A 16217-nucleotide genomic window follows, 5' to 3' on the forward strand; every position below is an offset into this window, starting at 1 on the left:
CACTCTACTCTACTAAAAACTAGTGTTCTACCATAACTACTCTATCATGAACGTTTTCATTGGGAGAGTTCACAAGATAGTTGGTACTAGCCCAGGGAACTCTACCACTAACTCTACTAATGAAAACCAGGCTTAGGGAGCACCTTGCGTCTGTAAGGTAATAAGTAAGCTATCGTACAACCCAAGTTTTGTTGCAAGCCAACCAGTAGTTTAATAAGTTATCATTGTTTTCAGAATTTTACAGGACATTTGACCTCATGTTGTTAAACTTAACTTGACAGACTGTCTGCAGACGATTAATCTGATAATCTATTTCGACAGATTATCTGCATACAGTCTCTGATGAGCTGATGTGAAAGCACCAGACTGTCCGCAGACAATGTAAGATCAATGATACTTGTGGCCTTGTCACTTTTCAGTATTAATCAATTGAAATGGAATGCTTCAAAAATGTTGTTTCTATTATTAGACAATTCTGGAAAGAATAGCAGATTATTTACGCTCTAATAGTGGGATTCACTTCAAACTGTCATTATTGTTTGAATGGGAAAGCATTGGCATCATTCATGAGGTACGCTAACAGTTCGAAGTAAGTCTCACAATGGATTCAGCACAGAACACTCCAATCGGGGAAAGAATTATAATTTGAAACAATTCAAGCCATACTTCCAATTGAAATAAAAGAATAACATTTTCATATGTCACATTATTATATTTATCGATTGAATACAAAATTTATACACCAGTAATGAAGTTTATTTAGGAATTTTAAAATCACCAATGTTCAAACAAATTATGCACAATGGAATAATATTGATAAAGCACTAAATACGGAAAGTAGACACAGAATTTGATCATTTCAAACAATAATATTGTTTCAATCACATTCTGATATTTCACAGAAAACATAAACAAATTCAATCCGGGGAACTTTAATAAATATTTTCAACGAGTATTATAAAAGTGTATAGAGTTTTTGCTAGGGCAACTGTTGCATTTGTCTGTCAGACGTTTTATTTTATACTCCAAATTATTCATACTACACAAACCACCAAACTTAATAAATATTTTCTCATAAAGCCAAATAACAATTTTTCTAGTGAAGTTCCGAAGTTTATTACATACACAAATTATTATTCAAGTGAAATTGATTACTAAATATGACAACGCTGAAGAACTGCCTTTGGATATTGAAAAGTTTGGCACATGTGCCGGGGTTGGAGAAGTGATAAGCTGACACAGGTGTGACACAGGTTGTGTCACAGTGAAACGGCGACCCTGTTGATGCTGCTTGGCAACAGAATCGGTGGTCATTTGATGGCTCATAGAACGACAGTTGCTGCATTCAGTATACGTTCATCTGCCAAAACATCAAGTATAAAATAAAATTTGGATGGTTAGCAATAAGGACATATAATTCAATATACAACATCAATTAATAAATTCAAGTATACATGGGAAAATATAAAGTATAAAATAAAATTTTGACAGTTAGAAATGGAGAAAAATAACAAAATATTCTTTATGTTGGGGGCACATTGACAGAAAAGCATGGAGTATCAAAATAGTGGATAAGTTCTTACCATTCTGATTACTATCCTGAGTTACTAAAAGTGAGATTAACTCACTTCGCTCGGTCAACTAGATTTATAGGTTCAGCTGTCAGATAGCTAGTTGTATACATAAAAAACTTGTTCTAGATGCATTGTGCATTTAAATCAAAATTATTTCAATTTTCTGTCAACTCTATACAAGTTTCTGATAGCTAGTGCTCACCAGGTGACTGTGCCTATAGTCACAGACTGGAAAGAAGATCAATTTAACGTTCCACAGCATCATGACGCTACTTTGCGTAGCAATAACATTTGATCATCCAGTTGATTCGTATCTAACTGTTTGAGTCAACCAGCTAAAATTCTGTAATTTTATGTACAACGTTGCTATTTTCTCCTACATCCTACTAGGTATATCCAATGTACCAAGAATACATTGTATTCTAGTTACCCCTATCTGAGCTATAGATTATCATCAGTTAATCGACTTTCGGCACAGGCATCTCTACTACAGTTATATATAGAAACAGTTTGGCGATTGGAATTATTTTTTTCACAGCGCCGCCGCCATCAAGATCCAATTTCTTTGAATTTCATAATAGACGTATTATATGAGATTTTCATATATATGATGATAAATAATCACATAGTGTAATTTATCACACTAACCTCATCAGTCAATGTATTCAGCAAGCCATCTGAATCCCTCGCCGTAGCCTTGGCGTTTTAGTACTGAGCACATGAACAGTTCTAGCGGTCTACCCTGTAGTTCTGACCTTGGCACCTTACCCTGAAACACAAATAATTACAATATTTTAATTGAACAAGAACAAAAACAACAAAGAATTGAAAAACTAATAAAAGTAAGAAAAAAGGTGCAATCCTATTTCAAAGAATATTGTATCTAGATTTTTTCAATATAGTACATCGATATATACTTTAGTTTGCAAGTCGTCAATTAGTGTTTCTTCATAAATGATACTTGGAAGAGTCGGCTTTTCGAGTGGTCACCCTTACAATGGGAGTAGCAGACGCATAGGATTGACTTTCTTATCGATAGCTTATCAGCGCGACCGCTTAGCCAATCGCTACCTCAATATGTACGTTCTGGGAACGGAAATATTGTTCCCATCACAATTTACCGGCAAAAAGTATCACGTCGCATAGGAACCATCTTGACAGTAAATGCTCCAAGATCCAATTATCGGCAAATAAATCCTGCCTCGCAATCTGCTCGCGGTGCATTCACAATGTACCACATCGGAGAGCTCTGATTGGTCACTAGGATGAGCATGTGCAGAAAGCTTGTTGGTTTACCATAGCACATTGGTTTGCCACAGAATACATGATCAACAAAATAATTTTTGATAGCCATTGGTTGAATGATTCCTTCTTTATAGAATAGGAGTGATTCAATATAGTGATGACGTGGAAGAAGTACACACTTCTCTAGAGTGTAAGTTTGTACATGTGCCTTTGTTCATTTACGTAGCTAGTAAACTACACACTTTGGTAGAAATTAACTTCAAAAGTGTGGGCCAACAGCTTAAACCAAAGATTTTAAAGTGGCGTTCCATGGGAACAAGTAGTTTTTCATAAGCCACGTGACATGGAACAATCTACCACTGGAATTGGAACAATAATTACCATGTTCCCATGTTCATTTTACAACACTTACCATGTTCCCAGAACGTATCCAATAATGACAAAGAATATTTATCCATACTGGCTTCATAATTCACTTCATAGTTCTCCCTCAGAGAAATTCATGTTGGTTTGGTTAGCTAAACAGCTAAAAAGTCGGCCAACAACCCGAACCCAAATCCAGCATTGCAGTTACCTTGCCAGTAGTCTGGCCATAGAGGCCGAAGAAGTTCCTGAGCTCGTCCTCGGAGGCGGCCTTGGGCTGGTCGATCTTGTTGCCGAGCACGAGGACGGGGCAGTTGGCGAGTGACTCGTCGGTTAGCAGAGAGTCGAGTTCCGCCTTCGACTCGGGCAGGCGCTTGTGGTCCACCGCATCAACCAGGAACACAATCGCGTCCACTGCCGGGAAGTAGTCTTTCCACACTCTCCTCGCTACACAAAACACACAAATTGCACGCTACTTTATACATTTTCACATAAATTAACTGATTTTTAATATTAACGGTACTAAACATTATTTATAAAAAATGAAAATTTAGCACTCTGTCAATTTGAGTCCGACTTAGAAAGACTCTTCTGACTAAGTCCCCAGCTAGGAATGTCGCTCTCATTTCGGCAGCACGCTATCTATCAAGAAATTCAACTATTTCAACAGATTTTTACAGAATATAATAAACTTTCCCTCCACCTACTGTCTAAAGTACTCACTTTACTCCCGGAAATATAATACTAAAGTGTCACTTTTTCACCCTCGAGACTAAAATAACAGAAAAACTCCCTAGGGAGTAAAATTAACTTCATTTAAATAACATGGAAAGCTCTATTTTAAAAACTTACATTGGAAATAGGTTGGAAGGTCGAAGCTCAGATAAGGAAACATAATAGAGTTGTCTGTCATTGAGCCAACTGAATTCAATACCTCAACAAGAAAAATGACCAACTCATGAAATCTATCTATATATATAAAAGCGAAATGGCACTCACTGACTGACTGACTCACTCACTCACTCACTCACTCACTCGCAGAACTGAAAATCTACCGGACCAAAAACGTTCAAATTTGGTAGGTATGTTCAGTTGGCTCTTTAGAGGCTCACTAAAAACGGATTTGGAAAAATTTCCAAAGATATGCCCAAAATCTGCGTTTTCCAGCGTTTTTTAACGTTTTCTCAGCTTTATCAAGAACAAATGAACAGAAAATGTTCAAATTTAGTACAGAAGCTCAGCTAGGGTGTAATACGGTAATGTTGTGTTAAAAGGAATTGGCAATAACGTCAAAGATACGCCCAAAATTAGCATTTTTCTAGCGTTTTTTCTCAGATTTATCGAGAACAAATGAACATAAATTGTTCAAATTTAGTACAGAAGCTCAGCTAGGGTGTAATAATGTTGTGTTAGAAGGAATTTGCAATAACGCCAAAGATACGCCCAAAGTTTTTGGCGTTTTCTCAGTTCTTTCATCAAGTAAAAAGACAGAAAATGTTCAAATTTGATACAGAGGATTAGCTAGGGTCTAAAAATTTTGTGATGGGGTGACTTTAATATTTCATCAAAGGTACGCCCAAAATCAGCGTTTTTCTGCGTTTTCTTAGTACTTTGACTTTCTGATGGAATGAAGCATGCTCAAATGGAAAATGCAGGCGAGCGAAGCGAGCCCGCTTATCTCATTTTTGGACGATCCAGTCGGGGGTCCAGGGGGCGGAGCCCCCTGGCTAGACGGATATGGCGAGCGAAGCGAGCCTGACGGCTAGTATAATATGTTTGTATGATATTACATACTTAATATTTGTAGACAATAAAAATGAATACATATTTTTAAATATCACTGTCCCAAGCGTCACCTGGGTAGATTCCAGTCACTTCGCGATTCAAGTCGCACCAGTGTGCGGATAGCCCTAGTATTCACAACTTTGAGGTTTATTACGTAGTGAAAAATAAGCCATGCTTACAGAGAAAGACAATCTTCTGTGTATTGGGTAGGAAAAATTTGTCTTGTGTTTTACTAGTTATTCATAGAACTAATTTACTAAAAATAAATAGAAATACTGATCGATATATAGGAATAGGCAAGTCTGAGAATAGACTATATCTTTTGAAAGATTAATACCGAATTAATAATAAAAATGTTATCAATTACCTTGTGTGTGACCACCTAAATCGAATGTTGTGAATCTCATATTTCCTATGGATAGTTCTTCCGACGCTGAAATCGATAAGCAAAGTTCAGTTAAACGATCGGACAGATCATAAAACGCAATCAATTAATTAGTATTATCAATTATTATGATGGGTTGATTAATAAATAATTTATTTATTCTATGGGAAAAATTGAGATGACACAGATCAAACGAAATAATTTCATTCATTCATTTATTTTTACATTGAATAGAAAAAATCTTATGAAAGGGTTGACATGCTCAGCCCAAAACTGTAACTTTCCTTCAATTTCATACAAAATAATTCCAAAAGATAGGTTATATTCTATCACTGAATAAATTCAATTCCAATTTTTAATCCGAAAATATGCAAACCAGGAATTTAGATGAATTTAGATGGATAGATCGAAGAATCAAAATGATATAATGCACTCAATTATCACTGAAAATATTGAGTATTTAAAAAATGTTGATACAAGAGATGCAATGAATTGCAAAAACACGAAACTTTTAGGTCGAGAGATTAATATTTATAGTCACACGATGTTGAAAAATAATAAACAGTCATTTTTGTTCTTACTTTGTTAGTAATATTTGGTTGAAACCCACGTAGAATAAATTTTTTTCCATAATTCAAACATGGCTAGAAGGCAGGGGAATACTCTTCAATATTTTCCTATCAATGTAGACCAAACTATTTTTCAAAATAGTTATTGAAGGGTAGCCTAAACTTGTAAAAAAACTCTGTCAATAGAATTGTAAGTATTGATGTGAATGAATAATAATAAATTGATTGAATCAATTAATATACTTATATTATCCACGATAGTTTTACATGATCAATGTAATAAGAAACGTTTCTCGTGATTTAATGATATTATCATTTTATAACAGTAATTTCTTCAAGTTCAAATCTGCGAGGTAACCACACATTCATACCGAATTCCGGCAGTAGACCAGAACTAATGATTAAACAGCTCATCTAATTGGAGAAAGTGAGCATAGAAGCTTAAACGCTTTTTTATCTCTAATAGAGATTGCAGACAAAGTCACTGACCATCACACATTCTTCTTCTAAGAAATATTTCTCAACTCAGATGTGTTGTATTTCATTCATTTTAAAAATATTTAGCCCTAATATTAAAATGTAAAAACTTATGCCGGGATACAGTACATTATGGTTATTGATCAAGTAATAAATTATATGAATATTAATATTTCTCTATTTCTTCTAATGAAACTCTCATTCTATTAGTATTTCAATTTTAATATGAATTGAACTTACTTGGATGCAACGTCGGAACATGCTGAGCTAACCGATCATCTTTCAGCATGTGAAGGAGGGTGGTCTTTCCGGCATTGTCTAGACCCAGAAATAATAATTTGCCGGACTTTTTCCATAATCCTGAAACAAAACAAAACCTAACATTAAAACTTTAAAGGTATAAAATTATGCTAGTGCTGTAGTGGGTCTACACAGAAATAATTACATTTCTATTAAGATAACAATATTATCATTATTATTTTATTTATTTACAATGCAAAGGACACTAATGTAATAGCATTGGTAGATGAAATAATAAGGTAGCCCTTATGCTATTTTTCTTCCAAATTTATAGGTGACAAAGTCCAAGATAAGGTTAGAAATTCACGTGTACAATTTTTATAAAAATTTAGTCAAAAATAAACATGAAAACTATGAATTTTGAATTTAGATGGCTTGAATTAATAAATTGATTAGAAATATTCCACTCAATTACCACTATAAATTTTGAATTTAGATGGCTTGAATTAATAAATTGATTAGAAATATTCCACCCAATTACCACTTGTAACGAATAATATTGATTTATTTAAGAAAATTTGGAACCATTGAAGTAACACAATAGTAGGTAGATAGATAATTGCCTTTAATCATAACAATTTAAATTATTACAAATGTTATGGGCGAAGTTAAGGCGATAAGAGCCCCTTCTCCACTTATAACCCAAAATGGTATTGAGATTACAAAAATCAAGTTTTACAGAAAAAAATCACCAACAAAAATGAATGTTGATGTCGCATAGAATATAATTCAAACAAGAAAGTTGTAAGCCAAGATTTTTTAACTGGGTACTTGTTTCATAAACAGAACATAAAATCTAATATTAATGAAAAATATTCCATGTAATAATATTATCATAACATTCATAGATGTGAATACTTATGTGTGCATCATCCAGTTTAAAATATAGATTTTCCTTCAGGGAAGGGAAATCTCTCCCAAACAATCAATAGAAGAATCAGGAGAATTAATTCAGAGCTTTATAAAAGTATTTTTTCGTAGGAGTAAAGCTTGATGATATTGATCTATAGTGAGATTCTCTTTATACTATAAGTCATCCTTATGAATCATTTCAATGCTTCCCGTCCAACCGATGCTGATAGAAATCAAAGTAGAATCTAGAGCAAAGAGGAAGTCAACCGGATATAGCTTTTAAAAGAATAGACGTTTCTATAATTAAAACCATTCATTCCAGATAGGAACTACTGTATTACATAATGAGATAATCACAGACTCCGCTCCTTCTACATTACAGTCATTTTAAATGGTTGTTTACAAAAATTCATCCAATACAATTCCAGCTTCGCTTGGTTCGACAATATTCTCCAATAAATTACTGTAATTCAAACTTCGGTCAAACGGGAGACCATTTGAAGTAACAACCAGCTACATTATCAGTGATAAACTTGAAAATCACTTCCCGTTCGTTCGGAATCCACCTAATAGCTCCATCTACCTCCCATTTATAGCTGATAAGCGTAAGGCCATTATGCGCCATGTACGTTTAACCAGAGAGAATATAAGTACTCTGATATTCGTTCATCTCTGGTTAAACGCTAATCTACGATTAAATGTGGGAATGGTTGTATTTATTATGGCGTGTTTAATTCCGGGTTTAAAGAAACTTCTGATCTATCTCTGTTCAAACCGAGATCATGTATATGGGCCATAGTCTATTACTTCAATCAAGTACTAACTATTGTATTTGAAAATTACTTTTGTCCATGCAATGTTTTGTTTATGATAATAAACAATTCTAATCATCTATTAATTATAGCTCATCTATTGTATACTATATATTATTTTTTGAAATTATTATTCTATCTTTATTATTCTATCTCATAATTCTTCTCGTCACCCTTCCTTCCTTCATCAATCACACAGAATTATAGGATTTTTACTGGAATTACTCTTGGCAAAAGAAAAATCTGGCTACATTATTATAATGAACTTCAAAATCACTTCCTGTTGGTTCGGAAACCAACATATCAATTTATCTCTCATCATATTTATTTTCAACTCCATCAAAATATTCATCATCCTCCCCATTAACCACCCGTCTACGAATTATATCAGAGTAATCCTTTATTGTTAGTGATATTAATTTCAAACTTCCACACCATATTCTTCCACGTCAACAAATTCATACCAGACTCCATCCAATATAGGTCGAACAGAAAGCTTTGAGACTAAGCCAAACAAGGCGTTTTTTCAGTCGGCACGACAGAACAGGAAGCTTTTCGATTAACTGATTGGGTTGGCGTATCGAGTGAGCTTCGTGTCCTGTCGTGCCGACTAAGAAAACGCCTTGTTTGGCTGAACCCTAAATGTTATTTGTAAGGAATTCTGACTTAGGTGAATCTCACATAATATAGATTTGATAAACCGATTGAAGTGTGCACTTAGTTTTTCAATGATCTAGACCACAGGAATTATAGGTGTTAGTTATACTCGTTTCACTTTGAATGGAGGCAAACAAGAAATGAGAGAAATGATCTGCCAATCAATCCAATTCATATTTTTTTCAATTAATGCGCACAGCTGCATCACATATCACAAATCAAGCATCTAGTGAAACGCTCTAGTATTATAGTGAGGTCCACGTTATAATGACAGTGTTTGATTAGCAATGGTATTGCTATCCTTGTCTTTCATTCAACAAAGCGGATAGCGCGATCTCTTTCTCGCTTTGCTCTGTTGCCATCTTTTAACAATTTAGAATTAATAATTAACTAACAAAATATTTCATCTTAATTATGTAAATTCATATGAAATTATTAAAAAAATATAATTTATTGCTTAATAAAATATAATTGATTATTTTAAACGAGAATGAACAGCTAATATTACATCAATAAATCTGTATCTGCTACCTGTATCGTCTATAGAAGGCATTGGAAAGACGAGGTTCGGCAACGTTTTTCTCCTATCTTTCTCCACTGCCATTATAACGTGGACCTCACTATAGTAAATGCAGTGTAAATTAAGTTCGGTTATAAAATTGTGTGAAGAAGGATCATTGGCTGGCACTAAAATAAACGTTAAACTCTATGGGATCATTTCGATACATGCTTTTCAAGTGTTATATCCCATTATTATTTCTTCTATACCTTGATGTTTTATAAATTTTAGTTTAAAAATACCGAATTATTAATTATTATAAATATCAATATTTTATTTTTTTGGAAGGTAAGATCTAATCTTATTCCGGACAAACTTATATTATTGAACGAATTAAATTCGTTGAAGAAATATATTTTAGATTCACTTACTTACTCAAAATGATAACTAATTAAACAAATTAATAGTTAATTCGAGCTAAGTATTTTATAGTTGAGACTTTTTTATTAGAATCATACAATATACTGATAAAAGATTCAACGAAGAATAATCGCTATGATTGGCTCCTAATGCTACTGTATTTGAATACGAAATTCAAGTTAGTAATTCAAATGAACAACTTTTGAATAGCAAAAATGCAAAGATTACAAGCTAGTCATCATTCTGATTGAACTGAATCGTAACAAAGAATAAATGAAAGCATCGTCTATTTACTTCCTAGTCAATAAATTATTAGTATGAAGGCATGAGTTAACGACATGATGACCCAATAACAACTACCTGAAAAGGAATTGTTACTACATTTTCTTCAGTAGAAATAACATTACTCAAAACAATTATTGTTAAAATGTTGTGATTAAATTTGTATTATTCGTTTCAATGAAATACTGTATCTCTGTAGATATACATGAAAAATTAAGGGGAAAAGAACAACCAATAAGTGAACTTAACGTGATTCCCTGTGGCCGAATAAGTGAAAAAATACGTGATCTTTTTCAACTTATTTTAAATTACATAATATGCGTGAATACATAATGAATTTTAGTAAAATATATATACTAAATATTTATAATCGTAAAGTTTAGACAAAATATCTATATTCGTCAAGTTATAGAATATTATTACAACAATCATGATTGTGTTGTAGATTATTCTTATTTTTGTGATTGACATTCAAGTGATATTTAAATGGGTAGATGGGGAGAGTATCAACAAAAACGAAACGCCATACAAATAAGTCGATCAACTTATTCTTTACTATTTGCAAAACTAATAAAATACATTCATCAATTTTTATGTAGGCCTAGTTAATTGAAATCATAGATCTTCAATTTTATTACAGGAATTTGTCATGCGATTACAGTTGGCCAATATTAATATCTAAAGTTTTTTGAATTTAGATTCATGCCTCACAGTGAATATGACCTTATAATGAATCAGAAAAATATAAAGTCTAAATTATCGTACATAGCAGATTTGGTATTTAAATTTGCACCACCAACAATAGAAAACTTATATCATTTATAACTTGACTAGAGAATAATATTATTTCTATCATGAATAACAGTTATCACATCAAGCGATAAAAATAACAATAATTTAAAGTTGACTTTCACAATAGTTGGAATTGATATTAAAATTTAGAATTTTGTTTATATTAGTTGATTGATGAAACTATTCGGATCAACTCACACTCACGCGACTGAGGTCGAGAAAGACTCGACTCTAGTCGAGAGCATGTGTTTCCAAATGGTGACACTCAGATCAGTCGATTCTAGTCTCCGCGACGTCACCATTTGAAAACACAGCTCACGACTAGAGTCGAGTCTCTTCTCGACCTGAGTCGCGTAAGTGTGAGTTGAGCCTTATTTTCTCATATTTGAATCAATTTTCTATATCTTTCTATTGAGACTGAGCCCCCCTCCCTATTTGATTAATTTAATACATTATAAATAAATGAAAAAGGTTGGAAGAAACATACAAACTGCGAGAAGCATGTTCCATTTTTTAATAATACCAATTTGAATGATTCAATGCCATAGAGGAAAAGGTTCTCAGTGGCCAAGGCAAACAAGTAAGGTAATTATTCACACATCTATTCATGCCGAAGCCGGATTATCTTGATTTTGAAGAATATTAAAACAGGTTCAAAGATGTTAAGGATCATAAGTTCTCACACACAAAATTTCAATTGATCACTATTACAGGACAGATTATTGGTGAATTTAACGATTAAATTTAGAAACCACAACGGTTTTTCTTGAGAGTACCTAATTTCTCAATAAGGTAACTAAGATCTGTTTTAACCAATATTGTTTTATACTGGTATTTCTTTTGAATTGTAATATTTTTTAGAAAAATATAATTTATTATTTATGTGTTTTTAATCTACTTTTCAATAAACCCTACTTATCTATGAAATTGTCAAAAATGGAAAGAATTACTTAGGTAATCTTCTTTTAAAAAAATCTATTTAATAACTTGATGGATGTGAATTGAATCTAGAGAGCAGTTAAACATACATTAGAAAATGAAACTTTTAAAGAGTACTATTGAATGTTGTCGAAACTAATAACCATGCAAGATAAAAATTAATATCAACAAGATATGCCAGATATGAAGAAACGACTAAGAATAGTAAGACAATTGCATTAGGCACTCATACAGATCTACCACACATATTGCATCACTAGGTTAGGAACTTTCTCTAGCTTGAACGGTTTTTTCAAGACATCCGAAAGTAGTTACACTTACGAAAACTACTCTACCTCATTATGATTATGTTGAAACATTCAAATAGGAAATAAGCTTGAAGGAAGGACCTTTCGCTGAGTTCTAGTTGTACGGGATAGCATACATATTAAATAACAAAATTAATATAAATTTAAATAAATACATTACAAAAACTAATTGTTCATAACAAATTAGAAAAAGTAGATAGAAAACATGATATCTTAATAGAAATAACTCGAGGCATCTGCAATGACAGGCCTGCTTTTAAGAGTAATACAAAGAGTAAAGAGCAATTATATAATACTAATCCATTATCTGAGTACAATTTCATTATCTGACTGAACAAGCTGTTTGAGCATAAAAATTCCAGTTTTTAAACCACAATAGTGAGCCAAATTTAACAAATTTTAATGAAAAGATCTACTATAAACTCATCCTATCATGAACTCACATTTTTAAATGTGATTGTCTGCCAAGAAAGCCAATTTGAAAGTGAGCCAAACACGTTTTGAGTTTAATTTCAATTTCTTTTGAAGGTTTCAGTATTACGATCACTAGTGTAAGACCTCTCTCTATTGTCATTTGAATAGGATTGTTGTTTATGCTGTTCTTTTCGAAATTTACCAGAATTTCAGTTGAATAGATGAAATTATCTCAATCTATTATGATTTTACTTGTAAGCTTCTAACTAACCTGGGAATTGCCATGTTTGAGGGAATAGTTTGCATACTCTTAAAATATATCATCAGCAATACAGATCTGAATTGGATCAAAGCAAGCTTCGGAGCAAGTTAACAAGCTCATAAATGTAAAAAAATGTTAGTCATGTTGAAAATCATTGAAGTTGGAACCGATCTTTCTTTACGGGAAAATCTAAACTTTCTGAACTATTTAGCAATTAAGGCTGAAAAATACAGTATTGAATCATTTTTCAGCTCAATAGTCATACAAAACAATAATTCATGTAGTGAAAACTTGAGCGAAAACTTCATAAACATGGTAAAAAACAATCAATTCATAAACATTGGAAATATGCTAATGGCTATTACAACAAAAAAGTGAGAAAAGTGTTATATAATGTAGCGTATAGATTTAAGCTACTGTATCTGAATAATAAATTAATATACTCTAATAATTATGGGTTGGACAGTAACTTGTTGGACTGTCACTATTTTATTTGTACTGAAGAAAACGTCGCAATTAACAGGAGTGATACTGTAAAGAACCGCGACTAAGGCCTATAGTTGGTTATGGGAGACGACCTGGTTAAGTGGTAGAGTGGACATTACTGTCCAAACTTCGTCACGTCAACAAATAAACTATTCTATTCTAAACATATATGTGGGAGTAAAATTTTGTTCACACAGAAGTCCTATGATTGGCTAATTTCACCAACATCTGATTCTCAGCCAATCGGAGGACAATTCTATGAGTTGGTTAGAGAAAATGGCCAATCTGCCAATGGATCTTGGACAACAAAAACGTTCCACATTAGCCACCTAATATTGTCTAGACTGAACTGAATTCAGTACAATTAAGGCAGGACGTGATTCAGAGTAAGTGAAAGCATTATGAACTAGTATTTATGATTCCAGCAATTAAAAACAGATATGAGCATCATTTCACGCAATCGGCGCAAACTTAATCACAAACTTCTATGAACTGACTATAAAGCTGGATCACGCCAACTAATAAAACGTCGAGGACGTTAAAGCAGTGATACTGGTACAGTCTTTACGTTTTCTGTATTGATTCATGTATGAGGACGCCCAGTAGATTTTCAATGACCCTGTAATCCTAAAGGCAGTGGCCCATCGCATGACGAAAGACTATGCCATCTACCATTACAGAAAACGTAGAAACTGTTTGAGATCAGTGCTTCAATGTTCTTAGCTTAGGCCTACTATTGGGTAGGTTAAATTTATTCTTCATCTTAAGGTCTTTACAGTCCTACGAACTTTCTAGGCCTCCGATCACAACTCTTTACAGTACCTTTTGTTATTATGACGTTTTCTTAAATGTACAAAAATAAGAGTTAGACTATATTAAAAATCATTCAAGTATAATTTTATTACAGGAATATTTTTTTTAATTGACTTACACTATTGAAATTTGAGAAGTTGATTAATGATATAAAAAATAATTGAATATTGACTCACCCAAATATCCTAAGACTCCGGTAAACCAGTCCCATATATTCATCATTTGTGGGCCGCCTGTAGAAGAAACATAAAGCATTTAATTTATCATTCATAAACATTACATTGACTACGGTAATAAAACTAAAAAGTGAACTTGATTCAATACCAGTTCAAATACGATAGAATACACAGACTAAGCTGGGCAATTTTAAAAATTATTTTGACTCATGAGAAAAATCAGAGCTAGACAAACAGCTAAGATAAGTGAATTAGTATCAGATTATTGATGAATTGGATTAAAATTAATTTTACTTCTTTCTTAGCAACTTACAACAAATTATTTAAACTTTTGGCAATCTACATTTGAATACCGTATCTGACTTGTGCAATACCCTAATTATTGTTCATAATTTAATGTACAGTAAGGTAAGAAAAATGCATGGATTTGAAACTTTAAATCTGAAAAAACTATCAAAACAATGCGATGATTCATCATAAACTGATGTTAATATTAATAAGTCAGGCAACATTTTTCATAAGTTTCGTCAGTTAAACATCGAGTAGACCTTATGTTACAAAAGTTATTAGACATAAAACTTGATATTACAACAAGTTCAACATTATTCAAGTTATTTACAATTAAGCATAAATATAAATGACAGTAGTTTAACATTTCAAATAATTTAACAAGTGCAATAAAAATTGGATAATATTTTTGACAGATAGTTCATACTTAAAACTAACCTAGTAGCTAGTACAACAGAATCTTCATGTATTTTCAATTATAATTTTTTGACTTATCCAACTATTATCGAATTTTTCATTATTAGTCTAGCTGTTTTTGTAGATGTACGCAATCAATCAAGGTTAACCTGACAAGTAAGATAATTTAACTCTTGTATCCAACAACTTGGCCAAGAGAAGATCCAACTTTACACTAAACTGTAAAAATTTAGAAAAACAACTATGTGTAAGTTACTAAGGTTGAAGTTCTTAATGAATAATGAAAGAAAATGGTTAAGTTGTTAAATTTACTTACCAAATTCTGGGTCAGTAGATTTTTAACCACAAAATAACAAAGTGACAGAAACGCTTGTCACACTTTTCATTGAACGAAACGGAAGAACGATGGCCTTGCATAGTTGGCAATAGTTACGTTTTTCAATCAAAAATCCGTATAAAGCATAATTAAGAAGGGTCAAAGCATTTTATTAGAACTGAAAAAATTCTTTTTTACAGTTTTATACTATCTTTGCAAATTTTTAGTCGAATATTGCGATTGGAATATTTTGTTGAATTGACATTTGCCTACGTGGCAAAGAGCGGGAAAATTTGAATTGAAAATGCAATATAGGTACTCAGAATTACTGTATAAATGTGTTGGCATTTTCAAACTACCATACCTAAAAAAAGTACAAACTCAAAAATGTTCTTCATAAATATGCGTAGGCCTATTTCATGATTCCAAAAATAACATGAAACAGTTGAAATGTTTTGGTCTTTTCCTTGTAACATAGTAAAGCAATAACATTCAAGATTCATTTATTGTCAGAACACGGAACAAAAATTAATGCAAGACATAGTCAACAATTCAATTGAAGAATCTAGAATATAACAATAAACGTCAATAGTCATCATCATAATATATACAAAAAATAAGACAAAGATCGGAATATTCTATATAATATAAGAAACATTTTAAAACAGGTATATCACAGTCAAGAAAATACAAAGACATCACCACAAATCCTCATAATAATAATATGGTCAGCAGTCAATTAGAATCTTTCCAACAAAACCCTTAAAACTAGTAATATATCACATT

The 16217-nt window shown here is 32.4% G+C and overlaps 1 protein-coding gene across 2 annotated transcripts; it reads right to left on the bottom strand.

The window, feature by feature from the left end:
* Positions 1-691: 691 nt before the first annotated feature.
* On the bottom strand, positions 692-15596 carry LOC111048720 (GTP-binding protein SAR1b). 2 transcript variants are annotated; one of them, XM_022334669.2, is made up of 7 exons: positions 15432-15596; positions 14411-14467; positions 6639-6758; positions 5335-5400; positions 3394-3629; positions 2223-2343; positions 692-1360 (listed from the first exon to the last, which is right to left on the bottom strand). In XM_022334669.2, exons 2-6 carry the CDS (start codon positions 14454-14456, stop codon positions 2227-2229), a joined length of 585 nt encoding a protein of 194 aa, XP_022190361.1. In that variant the 5' UTR covers positions 14457-14467; positions 15432-15596; the 3' UTR covers positions 692-1360; positions 2223-2226. The 2 variants fall into 2 exon arrangements, with proteins under 2 accessions (XP_022190361.1, XP_039276789.1); XM_039420855.1 differs by having other exon boundaries at positions 15137-15440.
* Between the last annotated feature and the right edge of the window lie 621 nt (positions 15597-16217).

This window comes from Nilaparvata lugens, chromosome 2 (genome assembly GCF_014356525.2).
Source record: "Nilaparvata lugens isolate BPH chromosome 2, ASM1435652v1, whole genome shotgun sequence".
Taxonomy (NCBI): Eukaryota; Metazoa; Arthropoda; class Insecta; order Hemiptera; family Delphacidae; genus Nilaparvata; species Nilaparvata lugens.